Source organism: Dromiciops gliroides, chromosome 4 (genome assembly GCF_019393635.1).
Source record: "Dromiciops gliroides isolate mDroGli1 chromosome 4, mDroGli1.pri, whole genome shotgun sequence".
NCBI lineage: Eukaryota > Metazoa > Chordata > Mammalia > Microbiotheria > Microbiotheriidae > Dromiciops > Dromiciops gliroides.
In genome coordinates, this window is record NC_057864.1 from 3,814,212 (window position 1) to 3,840,436 (window position 26,225).

Here is a 26,225-nt window from a genome sequence, read left to right on the forward strand (position 1 = left end):
CTTCCTGATGCCCTGCTAAGGAATTTAGTGGGCTTTGTCCCATAGCTGCTCCACGGCCGGGACCGGGGAGGAGGTGGAGAGGATCTGTTAGACCAAAAATAATGAAAGTGGGATAAGGCATAATGGATCTTTCTTTTGTGAGTATGTATATATGAATTAAACTATATGTGTTATTTGAGAATAAAAGAAACTGTGCTAAGCATGGAATATTTAAGTTGTCTGAGAGATGGGAATGGAACTTTATATCCTGTTTACAGAATTAAAAACAACACTTAAAACAGAAATGGAATTTTCTTGAGAACTATTCAGGATAGGATAACCTTTTGACAATTAAAGCATTACACAAAAAAGCCTAGTCTGACATTTCCACCAAAGAGGTCACTTCTAATTACTTGACATTGTTTATTATTGTTATCTAAGACACACAAGAAAATGTCCAAACAGAAAGACTAAAGAATGCTCCCTGTCATCTGATATTTTCCCCTTCAGATTGGGCAGACTTGCCACATCTCCCCTTAACTTATTTGTCATCAGAGCCACAACTAGAGACTTGGGTACTTGAATTGACACCATGCCCAATAGAAGTTGCATGAAAGCTTCTTAAATCAACTTTGCAGCATGTGGCATGAAAATAACACAAGAAGTAAATACGACAAATTCCTTCAGGAAAAAAGGAGCTTTTATTTATTAGCTTTTTGATTGCAGGCACTATTTTTTCCCTTTTCCCTTTGACACAGGGCCTGTCATGGAACACTTTCTTGTTGATTAAATGATTGATAATGGTAGCAATGCTTGGTGCTCTCTGGATGTTTTTTGGTGCCTTGGAGATAACCCGAGGTGGCCTCCCCTTAGTAAGAGCTGTTTGCCATTGTTATACTTAGGTAGAACATCTGGTGATTTTTGCATTTCTCCTCATGGTGCTGAGTTTTAATGGTCTCTTTATTTGTCACAGGAGCTGTTGGTCTCACCTGCCTAATTTTAGCCATTTTGAGCTGGAAACTCCAACAAAGCAAAGCCAAGCCCGCATCAGAGAACCTGCATTGCCGAGTTCTTGGCAGGCCCCTGTGTGTTCACCAGTCAAGGAATGACTTCATGCAGGGATACTGTAACTGCCACTTAACTCAGGCAAATGAGATCAAGGGCATGCCCACTGTGGGATCTAGAAAGGAAATGCCACTCTTAGAGGAAAGCTGCCATCCAGCAATACTAGAAAGAGTCTCAGAGTCCATAGGCCTCGAAGCCTCCTTCAGAAACCTCCCCCAAGGGAGAGGACATGGGCCAGACAACAGCACTTTCTCCTGCTTCAACTGTGGACTGGTGCAGCCAGGCCTTCCAGAGCATTCTGGGAACATGGTGGTCATCAATGAAGCTGGTCCACTAAGAAGACACTTCCAGAGTAGAATAGGGAAGCTGAGACATCTTGAATCAGGAGAGATCCAGACACAGACATTCCAATGGTGCTCAAAGAGGACAATGGGTAAGTTAGGTATCTTGTGTGGGGGAGAGGAGTGGGTCCTAGGGATGAATGGAAAGTGTGAAATAGATGCAGCATTGTTCTTCAGGGCCCAAGGATGCTTGGGAGGTTGGGGAAGAAAAGATGATGCCTATTGATTATCCAACCAAAAGATGGCATTTTTGTTGCCACAATCCTAGGAAAGATTTATGGCCATGTGAGTTTTAACATCCTAGGTTCTACAATGCCAACTGGCAGTCAGGAACTGACCCTCCTAGCTTGCGACATTTGAGAAGAATGGATCTTCTAATGCCATTGAATCATTCTGGAAAGGGTAGCAAAAAAGCCTTCTGCCCTTGCTGAGCTGCCAGGGATAATAACTTCAGAGGCCAGGAAAACCCACAACTTAACTCATTCTCCCAATCTGGGAACCAAGCAAGACTGCTCATGCCAGCCATTGGCCTGACAGGGACCTTTTCAGTATTTAGGTGAAATACACACACTTTGCTTCCTGAGTCGGAAGGCAGTTCCTTTAGCTTAGTGGGAAGATGGCGGCAGCGCCCACGTGAAGAGCCTCCTGTCACTTCTTTGTGTTTCTTTATGTCAAGCAGCACCTACTCTCCAAACAGGAGTGACAGAGTGATGCTTAAGAAAGCTTATGACATCATTTAGGCCTCAGCAAGAACTGGGGACAGCTAGATGAGAGGAAAGCCATGTGTCCTTTCACTTCAGATGGCAGGCAGGATGGGCACCTCTTCTGCTGTACACCGCGCTTCCTAGTTCTTAGCTCTTCCTGCGGATGGATGATTTGGGTGGGGGAGGAAGGAAGTATCTGACCAAGAACCTAATTAGATGTCAGATGTGCCTATTGTGTACCAGGCGCACTGTGCGCTTTACAGATCTGATCTCATTTGGGCCTCATAACAATCCTGGTAGATGGATTCTATCATCACCCCCATTTTACAGGTGAGGAAACTGAGGATGACAGAAGTGAAATGTCAGGGTCACCTAGCTAGCAAGTGTCTGAAGCTGGATTTAAATTCAAGTATTCCTTATTCCAGTCTCATGCTCTATCTACTGTATTTGTTTTAAAAATAATGCTCAACCGACCCTCCCTTCATGTTTTGTCCTACATTGTGGGGAATTCAGTGATACTTTGGGTTTATGCAGGGGATTGATCCAGAACGGGAGTCATAAGATGGTGGCCCTTTTGTGCTCAAAGGGACCTTGGAGGTCAGACTGGACAATGCCCTCTTCTCTAGTAGAGGAAGTGAGGCCAGGAAGGGAAAAGGAATTGTCCTTGTTACGTGGCTGGTAATTAACACAGTCGGGATTTGAAGCTTCTAAGGCTTCAAGTTGTCCACCCAAGTTCAGTGCTTTTAGCCACAAAAAGGGGAATAGGGAGGAGTTCATTTGTTAGTCTGATTCGAAACAATCAGGCCAATGAGGATGTTATATTTTCTATTTCAAATGAGTTAATGTATGTATAGCACTACACTTGGCAACATTCCTAGGGCTATAATGTTATATTCTCAAAAGTAAAGATGTTTCTAAGCCTCAATGAATTATATCTGATTAAGTGGGATGATGGATTGAGAGATGCACCTTACCCAGGACCTTGCCAGAGCTTATCTTCTGGTTAATGCCATCCAGTGATGGGCAAATGTCATCAGCAAGACCTGCAACAGTTCCCCAAATTCCTTTCTGTCTATTTGGTTGAGAATTCGTGACAATGTTCCCTAGAATCTGCCAGAAGCAAAGGCATCTTCCTTGGTGCTGTTTCCATAGGGTGGCTAAGCATCTGTTCAGTTGGTGTAATGGAACTCCGCCGTGTGCTAAGCGCCTGTGTTTATCATTCAGCAGATATCAGCAGTGACACAGTGAATGGAAGAGGCTCAACACCCACCTCAGCCTTGGCAAAAGAAAGCCTTGAAAACCATTTAACAGATGAGTTGTGGCAGCATCCAGCAGAAATAAGAGACTGTGGTTTTCAGCCTCACCAACAAAGATGCTTTATTACAAGCTCATCAACCAAACCTCAGAGGCCTAAGAAGCACGGTGTACAAAAAAATGCCCACCATCCTAGCTCAAACTGCCCTAGTGCTCACGGACTGCTAGGTCAGAGCAAGCAGACGGATCTGCCCCCAGGCAGTTCCCTTATCTGTAAATATGTCCCTCATGACCAATTGCAAGATTGTACAAATGACAGGAAATCAAATTATAGGGAACACCTCAAGTCCCAGAAAGACCAAATCCAAGTGAACAGCACCACCAAAGAACTTCTGTCCAGTGGGGTCGATATACGATTATCAACCAGAGTCCAGAAACCGCATGTCCGAAAGAGAGTTACCTTCCACATCCCAGACTTGGATGAAGAGAATAGGCTGGCTCTGCTCCTCCCTGACTCCACTGAGGCAGGAACTCTTTGGACACAACAGCAAAATCCACACAACCAAGTAGTCGGTGGCCACAGTGAGAAGCAAAGTAAGAGGCAGGAAAAAACCAAAGTAGGAAAATGCTCTTCTAATGAACAAATTCCAGAGAATGGAAGAAGCAAGGCCTCTCACCCAAAGAGAAAAGTAAAAGGACAGAATTTAAACATGAAATTAAATTTACACCCCTTTAGGAAATTAAAAATCCACCCAGAAAAACAACCCGACCAAGAGAAGGGTCCACCCAAGTCCTCAAATCGAGGCAAGAAAATAGCTCAGCAGAAATCAGCCAAAGTTTCTGAAAAAGAGTCAGCTCAGCAGGAAAGGCGGAGAAGCCCTGTTGGGCCTGGGAGTCCCCTTCCAAAGACAGAGAGAAGTGGTAGAGCTGTCCCTAAAACATTGACTCCTAATGTCTCTAGCACACAGGTCTCTGATGGCAGCCAGAGGACCCAAAATGTAGCTCAGGTGATGTCTGGAGTCAGTGAAGGCCACAAGCAACGCACCTGCCACACCCTTGATCTTGTTCCTGGCGAAGGCCATGCTGACTGCGTTGTATCTCTGACATCCCCAGGCATCCTAACAGGACCTTCCCCTCCATCATCACCAAAGGAGAAGATGGAAAGTGCTGGTGTTCTGCCATCCGTAGAGCTCAACTATTCATCAGGTACTAGACAAAGCACAGCAACAGATCTTTTTAAGCCTCAACACTTCCAGGCTGACCACCTGACACCAGAGACCACTGAGACTGGAGAGCACATCACATCACAGCATATTCTAGGCCAGAAAGAGAGTGACAACTTTTCCACCCCAAGCAACGAAACACAACCAGTATGTGATTTCAAGCCAGACACCAATCAAAGGGATCTAAGCCCAGAGGAAACATTACCTTACAAGCTACAGTACTCACATCCACAGCTGGCAACTGAAGAGGATACTATAAAGAATAACAACAGAACTTCATCCCAAAGAGCTAAATGTTGCATTACAAATGGGGCCCCAAATCCTTAGACAAAAAACTTTCTTATGACTCTTCCCTCATTCCTCAGACTCAATTCAATAGTGATAGTGACGTCACCTTTGTAGAAACTAATTTCGCTCCACACCAAAATAGGCTTGAGATGTCCGATGACAAAAATACTCCTCTTCTTGTCACTCAAACCAAGTGGCACCCAACCAGTAGGGGTAAAGAAGAAACTGACAGTGCATGTGAATTACCTACAGAGAATGGCAGTGAAGCCCCTAGGGAAAAAATAGGAGTGGAAGAAATGAAAGAAACAGCCCCTAGAAGGCAGGCCAAGGAAATGGTCCTTATTGGCCTATCAGAAGAGACCTGGGGGAGTCTGAAAAATGGAAAGAGTGAGCTGCAGGCGTCACTGGGATCAACTCTTGTCATGCAGAACAGTGTGCACAGCAACAGGTGCCCTGAAAGCAAAACTAGGCTGCTGCCTAGCGAAAGGGACCCTCAAATTGAGAAGCACGTGATGAGGAAGGAGGTACAGGAAGTTCAAGACGTCCGGCCAGATGAAGGAGATAAGGAACATAGAGAAGACATAACCCCTCCGAGAAGCATGAAGATGCCTTTTTGTTACCAGAGGTAAAAGACAGTCGTTCTGAGGCAGAAAATGAGGTGCCTCTAATTCCTAGCCGGGTAAATGATGCTGAAAACTCTGCTGCATACCCTACACTGTTTCTACCATCTGCTGAATATGCTAATCCATCACCTTTAGCGGCAGAACAAAGTGAGCCAAATAACTCAAATAATAATCGCTTTCTCCTTTAGCTTTCCTCAGGAACACAAATACACACCCCTCGCCTTTATGAGCCTTTGAGATGCATTATTGGGGGAGAGAAAAGCCTCACTCAAGCCTTTGTATGAAGGAAGCAAAAATCCGTGGCTGAATGCAACACAGAAACCAAAGACCAAACCAACAAGATCCATTGGACACAATTAATTATCATCCCCTGGGGAAGGAGGAAAATCACAAAGTGAAAGATGAAGCTCGAAGTCATCTTTTCCACTGGAAAAGCAACCGAATCATAACAACTGAGAAATTAAAATAGGATAAAAAAACAATGGAGCAGATTTGTAGTTGATGTTTATTTTATGAGGGTTATTATCCACATCTCAATTAATATATAGAGCAACTGTGCTTTCTGTGCTGCTGACACCCTTTTATTTCTGTATGCTGCCTTTTCCCCAAGCTTAGTAAGGAAATCAAAAGGCAGCTTCATGTGCACTTAAAAATGTTTTACTCATTTATAACTCCTGTCCTGACATTTTCCTAGATCTTAAATATAGTTAATGTGTTAGATGGAGTTGGTAGGGGGCTGGGGGGGGGTGGAGGGATGAGGAAGGAGGAGACAACTTCTAAGTCAGTTATTTCTCTGGGAGAATAAATACAGGCTTTTCCAATTCCCTGGAGGGGTAATGAGACTTTTCCATAAAATCAGTAATATTGCTGATGGCCACTAGGTGGAGATCTTGTACTCAATCAAACGCAGAGGCCCAGAAGAGTTCAGGTTTGCCGATTAACACAAGGCATTTAGTCCAAAAAACCATTTTTTAAAAATTAAAATTTAGTGCTTTTTTCTTGTCTCTAGCTGTTTTAAATTTCAGATTGGGAAGGGGGTAAGATAAATAAATAATGCAATGACAGCACAGGTCATGTGAGTCTTGGTACCTTGCTGCTCTGCTGGTGTTGGGTCTGAGGGATGCTCTGGGAGAGGAGAGGGGTGTCCTCTTAAGAGGAAGGGGTGCAAATGCATGAGCTATGCTTATGGAGATGAAGCGGGATGGCACTGAAGGAAAAAAAAAACCTCTCAGAGCAATTGCAAATTAAAAGGGACTTGGTTGTACTAAAACAACTTACTTTGGATTGTTGAATGAATGAAATGCAGACAAACTGATTGTCAAGGTAGAAAATGTTGGAATAGTCCAAAATATGTGGGGGTGGGGGACAGATTTCCAACTTATGAGGGGGAAAAGAGGAGAGAGAGATAGAGACAGAGACAGAGACAGAGACAGAGAGACAGAGAGAGGGAGGGAGAGAAGGAAAAGGGAGGGAGACAGAGAGAAATGGTGGAGCAGGAGGGAATGTCTATGTGTGTGTGTGTGTGTGGGGGGGTGGTGGCGTGATTTAGCTCATTGTTTGAAAAAACCAGGGCAGCCCTGCTTTGGTTAAGAGTATTGTAGTAGTGCCTCTCTTACCACTGCTTTCCTGATGACCATTTCCTTTAGCCACCTGACCACTGAATACCCACTTTCTGCCTCCAACACTTTGATCTCACTTGCTTTTTTCTTCTTCATGTTTTTGGCACCATCTCCTCTTGTCTCCATTTCCTTTTTGCTTTCCCAGCCTGCTCTGCTGAACAACCCTGAGGTTGATGTGGGCTTCATTCCCTCTCCATCCCCCCATGAGCTGGCTCAATGACCCTTGTTTGTTTGCTCTCTCAAGGGGTCCTAGACCATGAAGAGTGTGGTTCTGCTACTTGCCTCTTTAGTCCTTTTTTCTTGGCCTTCTCTTCTACCCTTCCAGAAAGCTTATAGCCAGGTTTTTCTCTTTTTATTACAATGCTTTCCTATTTATTCTACATGAATGGAGTCTTCCCTTTCCAATCTATATTGCACATTGTCATTAGGCAAATATTGCCTTTCTCATTTCAATATTCTACTTAAGAACCAGAAATGAGCCCCTACAGCCTTTTGTATCTGGTCTAAACCCCTCTGTGTAGTTTTTTGTTTTTGTTTTTGTTTTTTGTTTTTTGTTTTTTTTTTTGGTGAGGCAATTGGGGTTAAGTGATTTGCCCAGGGTCACATAGCTAGTAAGTGTCAAGCATCTGAGGTCAGATTTGAACTCAGGTCCTGACTCCAGGGCCGGTGCTCTATCTACTGTGCCACCTAGCTGCCCCTTCTGTGTAGTTTTAAACACAGATCTCCCTATATTCCATCTCTCTCATTGACCATGTAGATGCCCCTTGAAGACAAAATATGGTCATAGTAATCAGGGCTGAGGATGGGAGTGGAGAAAAAGGAGGAATTCTCTTTATTTCTCACCTGGTGCAGAGGGAGGGCAACAAAGGGGACATTATGTTGGATTGAAAGTCAGAAAGCTCTGGAAGGAAATTCTGCCTCTGATACTTTTGAGCCATCTGGACACAGGCAACTCTCTCCTTTCTTTGAACCTCTATCCCCTCATCTGTAAAGTGGGGATGACAGTAACAGAGGTACTTCCCTCACAGAGTTGCTGTGAGGCTGAAATAAGGTAACTATAGGCACCACAAAACCACTTTGCAAACCTTCAGGTGTTACAGGAATGAAAACAGAAAACCAGGTGGCGTGATGGAAAGAGGTCAGAGAGATCTGTGTTTGAATCTTATCTCCCCCATGTACACAAGGTGTGTGACTTGGGTGAGTCCTTTAATGTTGTTCGGTCTCAGTTTACTCATCTGTCAAATGGGGGTAATAATAGGGTTGTGGTGAGAATCAAATGAGATACTGTATGTGTTTTGCCAAATTAAAGTACTAACTAAAAGCTAGCTATTATTAAATATCAGTTATTCTGATTCCCCTTCAGTGCCTTTGTTTCCTCAACCCTTGTCCATGGTTCTTATTTATTCTTATAAATAATATTCATCGTTACAACTTATTTATGATATAGATATGTCTGGATTAGGTGGCTGTCAGGGGACAGACTGTGCATCAGTCAGCATTTAACCTATTTCTTACTGTTGATGACTGCCTTCTCTCCACCTCCACTCATACCATTCATTAGGCCCCAATAACCCCTGCTTCTAGTGTACTTCTCCATAAGACATGGATTCTTAACAATGCAGCTAAAGTCCCAGATCCTCTGGGGTGCCGTGTCAGATGGTTTCCATCTGTGCCAACCTCTGGCTTCTCGGAATGGCTACAAGGGAAAACATGTCCTCCCATATCTAAGGGTCTCACACCTAGAGTGGGAAGGGATCGCAGATGCCTGTAACCCCCTTTTTATAGGTGGGAAAACTGAGGCAAAGACAGGTGAAGGGACCCACAAGGTCACCCAAAGCATGATCTGAACTCAGGTGATTTGATGCCAAGATTGCCTTTCTTGTCATGATGTCAACTGTTCTTTAAGGTTTACAGAGCGCGCTCCTCACTAGCTGTCCGTGGCCCTCTTTTACAAGCAGGAAAGGTCTTGAGAGGATGTGACTTGCCCAAGGTCATACAGTCGCACACTCTTTCCTCTCCTCTCCACTGTCTCTTAGGAGAATGTAGCTTGTCCCCAGGCTGCCTGGCACTGGATTCTTCCTGTTTCCATGGGCGTTATTTGAGTCAGCTCAAATAGTTAGCCGGCCTCCCTCCTTCCCCCACCCCGTCCCCCCCTGTCTCCCCCTGCACCTTTGGTTTAAATAAGACTTCTGATTCCATTGGTTTTGAGAACTTTCTGTATTAAAACTCCCCTCTGCCCATGCAGATCCCCACCTGGCTGCAAGGTACGCTTTTAGAGGCTTGCCTGGGCCACTGAGAAATTGGGTGACTTGCCCAGAGTCACAAAGCCAGTAGGTGGCAGGAGTGGGCCATCTCCCCCTCTGGCCCTGCTCTGGCCATTTCTGTCTGTCTCAGTCTCACTCTGTCTCTCTGCCTCACTCACACTCACCTTAATCTCCCCAAAATGAAATCTTTTTGAAAGGGAAAACAAGGACACACACTTATGCCAAATTACTGTATTTTAAACACTCAGTCCCACAGTGGGAAATGTGTTATTTAATCCTAAAAGTATCTCTAAGCATCTCCACAGGCATCATGGTGCAGACCATGTCCTCGACCTTTCAACATAAGGACACCAGTGGTTCACATGGGGGCACTCCTGGGCTACTTCACTCTCACGCTGTGACTGGACCATCGTCTTTTACTCCAGTCACTCGTCTGTTAATGTTGCTTGTCCTGGAACCTCTATCTGCCATTGATATTCTCTTGTAGCCTTCTTCATTCCATTTGGGTGACACTCAAACCCTTCAGAGGTTGTAAAATTCCACGACTTGCAGCCATAGAATTGTGAGGAAAATATTTGTGTTAAAACAGCCTTTGTTTCAGTGTTTTTAATGATCTCTAAGATTCTCCCTGAAGCCAATGTGCAGCTTTTTACAGGCATCACTGATGTCTTATATTAGAAAGGAAAAAAAATGTTGGGATTATATATGGACAAATACAATAAGGAGTAAACTTTCTGAGGGTATATTCTAGGTGCTCAATAACTACATAACAATTGATTCATTGACATGCTTGGTGATAGGTAGAATCACTAAAAACTCCAGGTAAGGAAAAAGTGATTTGCCATACCATTGGGCTGGAGTGGACAAGAAAGCTAATGTCATCCTGGAACACAGTGAGTAACCCATCAATCAACAAGCACTAATTAAGTACCTACTATGTACTAGGTATGGGGCTAGAGAAGCCAATGCAAACAGTGAAACTATCCTAGCAATGTTGCATTCTAGTGGATGAGACAAGTACACACACATAGTATAAAGTTAACCAATACAAATATACATGGAGTAGTTAACTACAAGGTAGCTTGGGAGGGGGAACATTAGGATCTGGGGCAATCAGGAAAGGTTTCATGAAGAGGGCAGTGCTTGAGCTACATCTTTGGGACTCCAGGAAGGGGAGATAAGGAAGAGTGCATTCCAAGCATGGCCATTTCGAAGGCACAGAGATGAGAGATGGAGAGTCATTTGAGCGGAAGAGACGGAAGGTCAGAGAGGCTCTACTTCAGAGTGTGAAAGGGGTGTATGATATTGAGTGACTTGAAAAAACAGGCCAAGATGGAGATAAGTTGTGAATGACACCCTGACTTAAACAGGGACATTTACATTTTATCTTCAATGCAAGAGGAAGCCCTTGGGGCAGGATTAAGAGAGCCATGCCATCCTGGCATCAGAAGGGTGGTGACAGCTCCACTGAAATCTGCTTTGGTCAGCCCATAGCTGGAGCTTTGTGTTCTGTTCTGGGCACCTTTTAGAAAGGATGCTGAAAGTTAGAGAATTATAGTGTCCAGAGAAAATTCAGGCCATGTGAAGACTGAAGGAACTGGATATATTTAGCCAGAGAAGAGAAGGATTAGGAAGACCCCATAGCTATGTTCAATGAGGAGCAATGGGCAGAAGGTGCCAAGTGGCAAACTTAGGTTGGACATCAAGAGTCCTTCAAATACTGACCGTTGTCCACATCTGAAGGAAATGTGCTTTCCTCACAATGGGCATCTCCCGATCAAACCTGAATGGCCACTCTGTAGGGACACTCTGGCAGGGATTGGTTCGCAGCATGAGTTGGACTGGATGGGTTCTGAGCTTCCTCCTGATTTGGGGCTCAAGACCTTCACAGGTACAAGCTGATTGTGACGACCTCAGCAGGTCCCAGAGTGCTGGTCTACCACCATGAATGGTTGCAAATAGCCTCTGACCATCATGGCTTGCTTTGCAAATACTAAAGGGATATATAAATAGCAGTCATCATTTATGCAGGACTCTACCCTGGAGAGTCTGGTGGGAGCCCTTCTCCCATATATGAAGAGAAGTGTTTGCCCTGAGGCCACATCTATCCTGGGCACAGAGCTGTGACTCATTCTGAATTCCTGAGGTCATGTCAATTCCTGGGTCCCACATCCCGATTCCATCTGCACTTCCCTTGTTGATGGGATTGTAGCTCTCCACTGGAAGCCAGAAGGTCTGAAATCAAATCCTGTTCAAGCCAGGGCATCCTTGCATAAATCAAATCAACCTGCTTTCCCTAGGCCTCAGTTTCCTCGTCCATAAAGTGAAGAAATTAGACAAGAAAACCTCTGAATCCCCTCTTGATTTGCTTTTTCCCTCAAAGACTTGTGACTTCTTCATGAATTCTCATGAAAAGCCAGTAATAAGGAATAAAAGGCCTGATGCTTTTCCTTCTCTTTCCCTTTTCACATTAACCGTTGGGAGCAATCATCCCCCATTGTTACAAGGCAATGCCGGGTTAGGACTAGGAGGCTCCCCCGCACCTCCGGCCAAGGGGGCTGCTCTCCTCTCCCTGCCGAGCTGCCGAGCTGCCGATTGGAGGGAGTGGGTTTGGAGGAGAGGCCCCTAATGAGGCTTGTGCCTCTCAGCCGTCCCTGAGCAGCTGCTGAGCAGGACCTGTTCTACTTAGCAGGAGGGAGTGTTGTCACTGGTCGCTCCCTTAACCAGTGACATAATTGGGTCGGTATTTCTTACAAGCCTCTGTGAGAGACATCTTTACAAACTGGCCTGAGAATGAGAAAGAGCCGGGGTCAAGTCCCGCCTAGGACACACGCTAGCTCTGTGACCCTAGATGAGCCCCGCCATCTCAGGGGCCCAGCACAATTCTCTGAGGTGAGGAGGACCTGCAGACACTTTGCTGAACCGCATTAGCAGAGGGAGCTTCCTCAATGGACATCCTCCACATCACTGGGCCTGTAGGCCTCAGCCTTTCATGTCTCCCCTCCAAACATCCACAGTGCCTGGCACATAGTAGGCCCTTTATAAAAGTTTCCTGAATGAGTGGCAGCCGTAGGCACCCCACAGCAGTCTTCTCTCTCCCACCACTTTGCCCATGCAGAGTGGAGAAGCCTTTGGGGAATTCTGTGAAGGATGGAGGAATCACACAATCAGAATTCATTCATTCCTCCTGTGTTCCATCTTGGGCAGCCCCTGCCTTTTAGAAGCCTACGCCCCCAGGTTCGTGTCTGAGCTCGCCAGAGTCGCACTGCATGATGACTTTGGGACATCCTGTGTTCTGTCAGGCCACGGCACAGGCATATACAAAAGGCACAAATGCAAAGTAAACAGAAGCTAATGTGGGCAGGGTAAGTAGCTCATTGCTGGGGATCAGGACAGGCCTCTTGTCAGAGGTGGTGCTTGAGCTGAACTGTGAGCCTGAGCTGATGAAATGATAAGAGCTCTGGTGCTATTTATCTCAGAAGCAAAGACTTAGCAGTCTGCAAGGATGAGGGCTTACCATATCAGCTCTCAGGCCAGAAATAATGGAAATGAGTGAACCCAAAGCCGATGAGCTTGAGATGAGAGATAACCTCTCCTGACAGGGAGGATTGTTCAACACTCTGATGGGTGACCAGGGGAAGCGGTGGAATCTTGCCTTTTATGTCAGTCTTTGAGAAGAGAAGAGAAAATCCTGTGTCTGGGATGGTGGCACTAAATCTTTACCTGAAGAAAGAGGCTAGCCTCACTAGATGACCTCAAGGGGCAACTTTTAGTCTTGGATTTAGGAGCTTCTTGTTACCAATGGCTGCTTTCTGGTCATTTCTTCTGTTGGCATAACTTTGATTTTTTTTTTATCAGTTGATACACTTTCTCCTTCCTCCCCTCCCTTCGTGATGAATACTCCATTAATTTCTTTCTGAAATGAAGTAACAGTAATGAGCACATCTGAAGGGCTGTCCACAGGTGTAGGGACTACACTATAGAAGGGTACTGAGAAACAATCAAGCTGTAGAGTTCCCAGGGGAGGGCTACCAGAACAGTGAAGGGCTCTCCATTCATGCCATGTTAGAAGTCATCAAAGGACAACTAGCACAGAGATGAGATGACTCTGGGAAATGCAACCTTTATCTTTATATTCAAATGGAGGGTTCAAAGGGAGGCAGATTCAATTTCTTCTGCTTGGCCCCCAAGGGTAGAACTACAGACAGTTGGTGCAAAAAGGCAACATTCGGCTAGAGAGAAGGGGAAATAACCCCCTTCCAGTCCCAAGTGAGATGGGCAGTAGTGGGTGAGTGAGAGAGAGCCCCTGCTTGAGGTGTTCACACTCAGTCTGGAAGCCCACTGGCCAGACCAAAGCTGAGGAGGTGATTCTTTTTAGGATATGCTGGAGTGGGGTGACCTCTGTAGACCCTTCCAACCCTGAAGTCCTGGGATTCTTTGGGGTCACTGCGACTGAACCTCCCTGAGGTACTCGATGATTGGATTGACTGAGACACCACTGAGCCCATAATCCTGCTGAGCTGAGTACGTGGAGAGGGTCTTCACATGTATGTACACACACACACACACACACACACACAGAGATGTGCAGAGACACAATATGTAATGTGAATATAATCTTCTCGAGGAGATTTTCTTTGTTCCTCCAGTACCTAGCATAGTGCCTCACACATGATAGGAACTTATTAAATGCTGATTGATTGATCAATTAAAGCTCTTCTGTGGAGTCCAAATGAACCAACCTGAACCAAATGTCTCTCGACTGAAAACGCCGTTTGATGAGGTTTCACCTTTGAGCACGTGTATCCTAAGTACATCAGAGGCATAACTGAGGTGAAGTTATAGGTAGTTTCTCATCCTTAGGATCTTAGTACCATTGATTAAGCTGGAAAGGACACAGAACCGTATTCTCATTTCACAGATGAGAAAAGCAAGGGCCAGAGAAGTGCGATGCCCTGCCCACAGCCACACAGATGGCAAGTAGCAGATCTGGGCCTTCTGGTTCGTTTTGAGAAACATTTCAACATCAGAGGGAAAAAATGGAGTAAACACACAAAACTCAAATTCTCTAAAGCAATTAGAGGGTGAGGAGAAGAAGCCAAATCACTCTTAAAATAGACACTTAGAGTAGACTTTGTTGCTCAATTTGAAACAGATTTTTGACCAGACCAGATTTTATACATGACCAAAAAAAGTACTTACTTCAGGACACGCGTTCCAGCCTCTCATTAACAAAGACGAGATGGGTTTGGGAATGGAATAGCCTATGGGAGGTCGGATGTGATGGTAAGCCATGTCGGCAGCTGCTGCGGCTGAAAACAAAGCATGCTTATCAACTTCAGGGAGTAGAACCATTTAATTTAAGGGAAAAATGTATAAATAGATAAAAAAATCATTAGACATTGATCTGTACAATACAGGCTGTGATTCAAAGATGCAGCTGTCATTTTTAGGCCCAGAGAAAAGGGATGGGTGAAGCAGAGACATGCCGCATGATTCACTCAGGCCCCACAGTGGGACCCGCATGGCTGGGCCCTTCTGTGTGCTGGGAGGCTCAGCAGGGCCACCATATTTGTTAGTTGAGTCCATACAAATAGAATTTAGAATGATTACTCAATTCACAGAGTTTAGAGGAACGTCTGAGGCTGTCCTACCCACCCACTCCGGAACCAGACTCTTTCTTCCCTATCCTTGACAAGTGCTCATTGGAAGGGATGGACCCAAGGGAGGTGAAGAGGTCACCGTGGGCTTGATCTCATCATCGGCATTCTCATATGATGGTTGATCATTCCACAGATGAGTCGGAAGGCTTTCTTCTGTGTGTGTATGTGTGTGTGTGTGTGTTACAATGCTTTTCTTAGGGTGTCATTTATCCTCCTAGTTTTTTGCTCAGGTCACTCAGGGTCAGATCATACAAATCTTCCCCAGCTGCCCCCAAACCTTTCCTAGGACTTCCTGTCTCAAGATGGCTGAGTGAGGAAGAAGCCCCTAGAAGCTCTCCCAGATTTCCCCTCCAAACTGTCATAAAACTGCTTCTGAGGGGTCATGGAAGTGCCCAGTAGCCCGGCAGGAAAGGTTGACCTCACCTGGGGGGGAGGGAGGTGAGGTCCAGGAGCAGGAGTGGCAGCAGCTGCTGGCTCACAGCAGGGGGCCCAAAGCAGGGCTCTGAGCTGCAATCCACCAGCGAGGCTCCACCCACCTACAAACCAGCGGCTCCCTGGGCAGGTGAGCAGGGACCCTCACCAGGTACCCTAAAGCTAGCAGGGACCACCAGCAAGGCTTTGACCCCACTGCTGACCAATAGTGAAGCCCCGCCCAAGACTGGTTAACAGCAAGTTCCCTCCCCTGTGACCTCCCAGCAGAGAGACTGTTTTGGGGGCAAACCAGCAGCCAGGACTCAGCAGATCACTAGAAAATTACCCTTCCAGGGCCTGGTAGCAGAATCACTGGTTACTATAGCAACCCAGCAACAGGACCCTCCCCCACACACTCACCCTTGGGCAGGTGGAAACAAGATTACTCCTCCAGGGCCAGCCACCAGAAAGACTTGGCTAACTATAGCAGTGCAGCAAAAGCAAGCCGCTAAGCCCTGAAGCCTAAGCATATACCCTGGGACAGTTTAGGAAGAGAGCCCAACTTGAATACAAATATCAAAGCACAAAAATGAGAAGAAAAAAAGAAAACAACAATAAAAAGCTTGACTATTGACAGTTACCATGGTGATAGGGAAAATGAAGTCATAAACATAGAGGAGGACAATAGTAACAAACTGGCTGCATGTGAAGCTTCAAAGAAAAACGCAAATTGGTCTCAGGCCCAAAAAGAATTCCTGTAAGAACGTAAAAAAGGACTTTAAAAAGCAAATTAGAAAAGTAGAAGAAAAATTGGGGAAAGAAATAAAAGTAATGCAAGAGAACCATGAAAAAATACAAAAATTTGCTGAGGAAAATAACTCCCTAAAAAACAGATTTAGCCAAATGGAAAAGGAAGGTCACTGAAACATTTCCTTTCATCATTTCTTATGTTATAAGTATACCATTTTATTGAAACATTCTCTGACTTATGAGTAACCCTTTTGTCTCTGCTCTCTGCTTCAAATGTTTGCATACATGGTTCCTTTTCTTTTTTCTTTTATATCTTTGGTGAATAAGCCTAGTTGAGGGATCACTGATGCAAAGGGTGTGAACAGTTTGGTGACTTAGTGGGGGGAGTAAGATTCTGAATGAGGTTCTGGAATGAATGGACAAATTCCCAGCTCCATGGGGTTTTATCATGCCTGATTTTCTGCAGTCATTCTGACAACTACTCCTTTTTTAGCCATTTTGGCCAAACTGACAAGTATGAGGTAGGACCTCAAAGTTCTTTCAATTTACATTCCTCTAATTATTAGTGATTTGGGAATTGTGTTTCTTCAACATATCTACTACTAGATTGGATTTCTTCCTCTGAGAGTTGCCTCTTCAGATCCTTTGGCCATTTGTCTATTGGGGAATTGCTCGTTTTTCCATGTATCATGGGTATGACTATATAAATAAAGCCTAGTGCAGTTTTAAACTAATGAAGCTTAAAGCTATTTAAACATTTTATAGCTATTAAAGTTACTAAAAATTTCTAGGATGCCTTGCATTTCAAATATCAAACCTTTATCTGAAAACAAATTTGCTACAAAGATTTTTTCCCAATTAACTGCTTTCTTTTTTATTCAAACTTCATTGATTTTGTTTGTGCAAAAGCTTTTCCGATTTATGTCACCAATGTTGTCACATTAAATCCTATATATTCTGGTCTCTAGTCTGCTCCTAAACTCTTCCCTCCCCATTGTCACGAAAAATGTCTTTCTTTGCTCATCTCCTTTGGTTAGGATGTAATCTTTTTTTTAATTTTGGATGTGGTTCCATTAGGAACTTGTGAATGATTGGTCCAATCACAGTGTCCATAAGGACAAGTTCAGTTTTCCCTGCAGTTTTGGTCACATAGTGAGTTCTTACCTCAATTGTTATGCCACACCTTTTTAAGAGAGACTGGTTGAGTGCATATACCTTGGGCAACTTGGACAAGAACCCATGGAAGGTTCCACTGATATACATAGAAAATAGGTTAGGCCAGAATTGAAGAGGAGAGGGGTAGCTAGGTGGCACAGTTGATAGAGCACCAGACCTGAGTTCAAATCCAGCCTCAGACACTTGACACTTAATAGTTGTGTGACCTTGGGCAAATCACTTAACCCCAATTGCCTCACCAAAAAGAAAAAAAAAAGAATTGAAGAGCAGTAGGAGGAGAGAAGGTGGGAAGGTATTTGGAAAACTTACCAGTACTTTCAGTGCACCTGAGCTGCTTACAAACACCCACATACACATATACACAAACACGATATTTGTATCACCAATATTCTTTGGATGAGACTAAGGAGTTGGCAGTCATGGAACACCACCTCCTCTTAGGAATCACAATCCTGGCCAAGGAGTCATCAGCAGTGGGCTGCATGATGACTTATTAGTGGAAAATGGAATAATAATAATATACCATTCAGGAAAAATGTTCCAAAAAGGATCTAGCTGACTAGTGAGAGGGAAGGACAAAAGATGAAAAACTAAAGTGCTAGTAAGGACCCCAGAGGGCACCATAGTACACAGAGCATTGGGCCTAGAGTCAGGAAGACCTGAGTTCAAATGTGATCTCAGACATTTACCACCTGTGTGAACTTGGGCAAGTTACTGCACCTCTCTCTGCCTCAGTTTCCTCATCTATATAATAAGAGCAATAATAGTACCTTCCTTGCAGGATTATTGCAAGAATCAAATGCAGTAATAGCTGTACAGTGCTGAGCACAGTGCCTGGCAAATAGTAGGTGCTACATAAATGTTAGCTATTGTGATGATGACTGGAAGGTCTTCAGTATGTTGGGTAGATATTTATGGGGGATTTGTAGGTCACATAGCAGAGTCTCACAGAGTAAAAAGTCAGTGTAGAGGGGCTAGGTTTTGTACCATGAGGAGTCTCATCAACCACATTGATGAGATCATAGATTTACTGAAGAATTAAAATTTAATGTACAATGGATGTAGTCTTTAGCTAGAATATTCAAAGAAAAGCAAAAATTGTAACTCTTATCAAAGGACCATTCCTTTTCACAGGAAGTAAGTTCTTTGAAGGCAGATGCTGTTTCATTTTGGTTTTGCATCCTTAGCACCTGGAACAGCTAGGTGGTGCAGTGGATAGAGTTCCAGTCCTGCAGTCAGGAGGAACTGAGTTCAAATCCATCTTCAGACATTCATTAGCTGTGTGATCCTGCACAAAATCACTTAACCCTGCTTGCCTCAGTTTCCTCATCTGTAAAATGATCTAGAGGAAAAAAATGGCAAACCACTCTAGTATCTTTGCCAAGAAAACCCCAAATGTGGTCACAAAGAGATACAACTCAACAATGAAAATCCTCAATACGTGGCTTATAGTAGGGCTTTGTAAATTATGGTCAATTAGCTATCTCCCTAATCCCATGAGACAAGAGAGTGACAGAAGTAGGAAGGTAACTGTGGTGTGTTTATGCCTCCTCCACTTCCATTCAAGCATACACGTGTACTGTCTCTATACTTGGCATCTACCTGAGGTTGAGGTTCATTAACTTGATGGGTAAATGTCTGATGACCCCATAACTCAGATCTAGTATAGATGGTATATCTGACAAAGTGTACTGATACTATGTCCCTTCTTCCTAGGGGTGTATTTGAGAAGCCCAGATGTAACATTAATGTTCTCCCTCACTACCTCATAACGAAATAACTGGGCATGGTGTAGGGATGGGAGTGGAAAGCTGTGATCTGGATGTGCTCAACTTCTGGAATAACCCCCTAGTGCTCAAATGTGGCCATTTTCCTGGAACTTCCATTTAGCTGCATACCAGAATGCAGAAAACACTTGGTTATAAGCACATTTTGAGCACTTACACCCAAATAAAAGGTTTTCAATGAGTTCATCCACTTTTATGATTGTACCTCATTTTCAGGTGTCAATCATGCCACCATGTAGATATTTCACATATGCTCTAGTATGAACTATGTCAAGGTATTTGCTTCTTGGAGTAATGTAGGAGGATTTCATTCCCATTGAATGAAAATTAATTATTCATTATTCAAAGTGGATTGCATGAGTCCTTGGCTTCTCCATCTGCCTCCTGTTCTTCCCCGATCTTGGCAATGGCACTGCTCATTAACACTCCCACCAGAAAGTGGGCAACGGAAATTCCAATTTGTCACCTTCAGGTGTTGCTTCCTCATCAGTAAGTTCTGGTGCCATGAATCAATGTCAGAAGGCTTTCCTAGTCTAATAGGGACAGCAAAGAGAGCCCCCATCTGTCTGCCAGTCAGGCGTCTGCAGTGTTATCAACTTTAGAATAGGTGATACAACTCACATCAGTGTTGAGTTCCATGTTCGTAAATGTATGGAGAGAAGCAAGTTGCCTAAAGGGGAACTGGAATAAATGAAATAGCATCAAGTTAACAAAAATTGGGTGCTTAGAATGATGGAATTACAGAATCTTGGATTTGGAAGAAAGATACTTCTGAGTGTGATATGGAAGCATTCTCTACTGTGCTCCTTTCAAATGTTTCTTTAATGATTAATGACATAGAACATTTTTCATATGCTTATTGTTGGTTTGAGTTTCTTCCTTGGAAAACAAACTGCATAGCCATTGACCATTTATTTCTCCACTGTAGGATACCTCTCTTCTTATAAATCTGACCCTATTCCCTATGTGTCTTAGAATTTTAGAACAGATCATTAAGGTAATGGTTAGCAAACATCTAACTAGGTAAACAGAGATGATTAGAAAAGCCAGCATAGCTTCATCAAGAATTGATCATGCTGGGGCAGCTAGGTGGCACAGTGGATAGAGCACTGGCCCTGGATTCAGGAGGACCTGAGTTCAAATCTGGACTCAGACACTTAACACTTACTAGCTGTGTGACCCTGGGCAAGTCACTTAACCCAATTGCTCCCTCCAAAAAAAATAATAAAAGAATTGATCATGCTAGAGTAACCTTATTTTTTTTCTGATTGGGTTATTCAACTAATATATGAGGGGAATACTGTGTATATAGTTTACCTAGCAAAGTTTTTTCCAAAATACCTCTTGATCCTTGTTGAGAAGATAACATATTTGGCTGGATTCATAGTTGATTGGATGACTGGAGTAAAAGAGTAGTTATTCATGATTTAATACCAGTGTGGCAAGAGGTCTCCAGTGAAGTGCCTCAGTGATTTCTCATTGTCCCTGTGCTGTTTAACATTTTATCAATGACTTAGAAAAAAGGCATAGGTGATATGCTTATCAAATATGCAGATGTCAAAAAGCTTGAAGGTGTAGTTAACACAATGGATGACACAGATTCCAAAAGGATCTTGACAGAATAGAATATCATGCAGAATCGCAAAAAGATGAACATCCAATAGGGATATATCAAAATCCTTGCACTTGGTCCCCCAAATCAACTTTGTACATGGTGAAAACAGGGATAGACTGTTTTGTTGTTGTTGTTGTTGAGTCATTTCCGTCATGTCCGACTCTTTGTGACCCCATCTGGGGTTTTCTTGGCAAAAATACTGGAATTAGGGGCAGCTAGGTGGTGCAGTGGATAGAGCACCAGCCCTGAAGTCAGGTACACCTGAGTTCAAATCTGTTCTCAGACACTTAACACTTACTAGCTGTGTGACCTTAGGCAAGTCACTTAACCCCAATTGCCTCACAAAAAAACAAAAACAAAATACTGGAATTGTTTGCCATCTCCTTCTCCAGATCATTTTACAGATGATGAAACTGAAGCAAATGGGGTTCAGTGACTTGACCAAGGTCACACAGCTAGTGAGTGTCTGCTGCTGCATTTGAACCCTTGACTCCAGGTTAGGCACTCTATCCACTGTAAAGGTTGTTGTGCCTTCCCTTGAAGATTAGCTCCAATTTATTCTGTATATATCTTGTCATCCATTTTCATGCTGTCTCTCCCATTAAACTGTGAGCTACTTGAGAGCAGGGATTTGTTTGCTTTCTCTGTATCCACAGCACCTGGCATGTAGTAGGCACTTAAAATGAGAGTGGACTGACTGAGATCAGCATTTCTAAAGGCTCGAAAATGTTGTCTTTCAATGGTGCTTCGCTGCAGTTTTTATTGGGCTGAAGAATCATTTGTGTATGTGGTCTCTTTTCCCAAATGCCCTTGCAAATCATTGGGTTTTCAGAGCTCCCTTATTATGGAGGTTACAATGCTTTAATAATTTTAGGCTTCATTTTTTATCAGCTTCAAAGCAGGCTGAGCACCCTGCTAAATTGTGATTTTTTGCTCTGGTTATGAGACAGTTTTTTTTCTTAAGCTTGAGATAGGCTCTATAAGAGTTTCTAGTATGCTCTAAATAAAAGGAGGAGATCGTTCTTTGTCTTAATTGTTTGAAGAAAGTAAAACAAACAAATTTCAATTTTATATTGAAAACGACCTATGATTATGTTTTGCATTTCCAGAAGTAAGTTGCCTATGTTTTTAAATAGTTGTATTGTTTTTAGATACTTTTGGAAATCTACCCTAAAAATGTATTTGGCTTTACCATCAAAACTCTTGCAATGCATCTTTTGATGTGACCATATTTGCAATTTATCATTCATGTCATAATTCAAAGAAACCTCAAAAATTTATTTAAAGAAAGATTATGATGGCTAACCCTGTTTCTTTTGGGGGGAGTTGGTGGATTTATCTGAGGCATAACTGTTTCTACTTCAATCCCTGATTTCAACTCAATGTCAATTTTAACATTTCATTTATGTTTCTTTTAAAGAACACATTGTCGTATTCTCCTTTCCAATATAATTTATCAGTGGGCTCCTTTTCAGGGGTAAGACCATTGCATTTATGTTCATTATTATAACTGTTATGTATTAATTTCTCATTTAAGTTCTTCCTTAATCCTTTCATTCAATCTAGGGGTCTTCATTGCCAATTCATTCTTTGTGTATGTGTGAAGATCTACATGTAAATATTTCAGAATCATTATATTTCTTTGGATTTTTTTCCTGAAGCTCTCTGAGTCCATAGTATTCTTTCTATACCAGAGTTGTTTTCTTTTTTCTCATGATTTCAGCTTTCTTTCTTGATGTAGGGTGTTGCACCAGTTCTTAGTTCTACCCTATCTCATGCTTTTGGCTGGGGTGGCTGTGTCTTCCACCATATTCAAGGAGTGGGATGACATTTTGCTCGAGGTAGATCCTAGCCCTACTGTAGTCAATAAGCTATTACTCTGAGTCCTGGATGGGATGGCTGGGTTTTGGTTCTACCTTCCACAATGTAGTTTCTAGGCAGAAGGAAACCTGGGGCAGGTCTCACCTTCTTCCCATAGATCAGAGCTTTGTCTTGGGTCTTGGAGCTGGCCATAGTACTAGAATCAAGCCCCATCTCCTGGCTGAGTCTACAGTATTTTCTGTCTCCTGTGTTATCCCTTGACCTCTTTTAAAATGGTCTTATCATTTTTTGTTCTGTAATTATTTACCAGAAATCTGCTGTTTTGGGCCTTGGTCCTTGCAGCTACCTAATCAGAGATGTTTCCAGGCAGGTCTCCTAGAGCCTAGCTTTTCTCTCTTTTTTTTGGTGAGATAATTGGGGTTAAGTGACTTGCCCAGGGTCACACAGCTAGTACATGTTAAGTGTCTGAGGCCGGATTTGAACTCATGTCCTCCTGAATCCAGGGTCCATGAAATACTGGGGATACAAAGAAAGGCACAGACTGTCCCTGCCCTCAAAGAGCTTCCAGTCTAACGGGAGAAGCACCATGAGAACCATGGCGCTTGTCAGCTCTCCAGTCTTTTTATTGGTCTCTCACCTTCCAGGGACCTGGGCCCCATGGCTGTTCCTGGGGGGGACACTGATCTTTGGGCTCCGGATGTTTTCTCTGTCTGTCCCCCATGCCTGGGATTCCCCTTGGAAGGCAGAGGCATCCTGACTTCCTGGACTCCCCTGACCCCTAGCCAGAGTCCTGCCTGCTACGGTTAGCCTTTCGCAGGCCTCCCTGATCTTGGCACATTTCTTCTGGGACCACCTCTAGTGTCTGTAGACAAACATGATTATATAGACATATATGTATATATATATATATATGTGTGTGTGTGTGTGTGTGTGTGTGTATGTATGTATATATGCTATATATACACACATAAATTTATAGGCCCTTGCTTCTTCATGCCTAGGCATTAAATATAATATAATGTAATGTAATATAATATATGATGGGATTAATATATAATAACTATATCTGTATAATGTATAATATCTATAACATCTCTATATGCATATATGTCTATACTATGTCTATGTGTGTGTATATATATATATGTGTGTGTGTGTGTATACACACATACACACCTATATGTATATGCATGTATACATATATACACCCACACATAGATATAATGGCCTAGGCATGAAGAAGTGAGGGCCTTGCACCCTTGGTGGCAATGCTGGAGGAGGGGAGGGTGCACACGTGAGATACCTTCTGAAGGCAGAGCTTGGTGAGAGATACCCTGTGGGTGATGTGTGAGGCTGCTGCTCTCCAGAGATTCTCTGCTTCCTCATGTCTTCTCTTGTCCTCCACCTGCATCTGGAATCTTCTCTGTCAAATGATTCTGTGTGTCCCAATGATAAGCACCTTAGCCAAGGCAGCATTGACATAATATCCCTTTAAGGCTGTGAAGGCTCTGCACGTTATCTCATGGAATCCTCACACAGAGAAATGAAGCGATCTGAGCCCCAGTAACTTTGCCAGGGGCCCCATCCCAGCTCAGGCCCCTGATCCCAGGTCAGATGCTCCGTCTACTGTGTCTGCTACCTGCAGCCATAGCATCTGTGCCTCCTGGACACAGCCCCGGGGACTCTGGCCGGCACCACTTCAGGCACTGGGGACTGTTTAGGGTCCATCCTTGTAAACTCCGTGTCTCTTTACTGGAGACATTAGACTATTTACTTTCTCTGGTTTGCATCTACCTGGTTGAAGAATCAAGACCATCTGTGTACCCTACAGGAATTACGTAGGATCCCTTCTACTTTTTCCAAGTTTGCTTAATGATGGCGTTAAGTGTTCTTTGAACACTTGCTCGCAAATCCTGGTCCTTATTTTGTAGTTTGTATTTTATTTCTGTTTTAATTTTTCCTTCTGGCAGTTAATCTTTGGCTTATTCAATTTCTTTTTCTGAAATAGGGTTATTGACATTCTCTATTTCTTGTTATTTCAATCTGAGCATTTTATATTTTTGTAAATATTAATCTAACCATGAGGTGGTATAGTGGATAGTGCCGGCCATGCAGTCAGGAGGACCTGAGTTCAAATTTGGTCTCAGACACTAGGTGTTTAACCCTGATCAAGTCACTTAACCCTGTTTTTCCTCATCTATAAAATGAGCTGGGGAAGGAAATAAAAAAAACCCAGATGGGGTCACAATCCAGGTGTTCTTCATGAAATTCCCTTCTCCCATTGAGCTTGAAAATAGTCACTCTGGGCCTAGGTCTGTGAATCTCCTGGTTGCATCATTTTATCCGAGGCAACCATGATCCTACTGTATCCTTGCCTTACCCTTCCTCCTCTGGGCCCACCTCCACACTACCCCAATGGTCTACATTTCAGTGCTTTGCCTTGTGTGGGTTAAAACACTGGATAACCAAGGGCCTATGGCTGTTGGCATTGTTGCTAGTTTGCTTCCTCTGTAGAAAACTCCAAGTTCCCCCCCAAAAAGCTGCTTCAATGGACTAGGGCAGTAGGTTAATGCATTTCCCATTTAATTTTAAATTACCAAGAAATGTGATTAGGTTTAAGACACAGTCAGAGTTGGGCATTGTCCATAGTCTATCAGGCCAAGCCCTGCCCAAGGCTTTTTCGGGTCTCAGCATTGAAGCTCATAGAGTGTGGCTTAGCAGAAAGAGGACAGCCTGGGCTGAGAACAATTGCTGCCATTTCTTTAGTTCTTTCAGGTTTAGAGAAGCTTTTGTTCCCAGTATTTCTATGAGAGAATCTTTGGCTGCCCTTTCTTGGTGGGACTGTTTTCTGGACCCCCATGAGAAATGCAATGTCTGAGGAAAGGCGTTGGGCCCAGTGCCCTCCAAGGTCAACACATATCCTTGAGAAAAATCCTATGGACCTTTGTCTCAAGCTTCTTCTTGCCTATTGAGGGGAAGGGCTCAGATAGCACAAAGGTGTCAGGAAAGTGGACCCTGGGGTTCCAAGGATGTTGGTCTGCTGGTGTTACAACAGCTGGTTTTACAGTCAGTCCAGCATTAATGAACTGAGGAGCAAGCCACAACCTTCAGAAGTGACCCTTGGGACCCAGAACAGTGTTGGTTGGGACAAAGATTCATCTGACACCTGTGCTGTATTTGGATGTGCCCTTGATGGACCAAGAAACCGTGTAGAAACTGTGCGAAGACTTGGTCTACTTTGCCCATAGAATGAGGTGGAGGATCTGTCCCTGAGACTTTGGGGGAGAATTGGGGGGAAGCATTTATGTATGTGTTCTTGCTCTAGCATAGAAGAATACAAACACACCCAACACATAATGTTGCTGATATTGGATAACTCAATCACCATAGGCCTCAGTTGTCTCATAGTGGGAAAAGGACTGAATATGGTTTTAGAAGATCAGGTGCATGGATAGAGCTCTGGCCCTGGATTCAGGAGGACCTGAATTCAAATCCAGCCTCAGACAACTTGACAACACTTACCAGCTGTGTGACCCTGGGCAAGTCATTTAACTCTCATTGCCCAGTTTAAAAAAAAAAGACCAGGGGCAGCTAGGTGGCCCAGTGGATAGAGCACTGGCCCTGGAGTCAGGAGGACCTGAG

General features: G+C 43.7%; 1 protein-coding gene across 1 annotated transcript in view; it reads right to left on the reverse strand.

The window, feature by feature from the left end:
• The window catches only part of LOC122726597 (serine/threonine-protein kinase TNNI3K-like), a 329,911-nt gene that overhangs the window by 68,633 nt on the left and 235,053 nt on the right, over positions 1 to 26,225 (reverse strand). Inside the window, 1 exon segment of the mRNA XM_043964423.1 lies at positions 14,563 to 14,672. Coding sequence (XP_043820358.1) covers positions 14,563 to 14,672 — 110 coding nt within the window.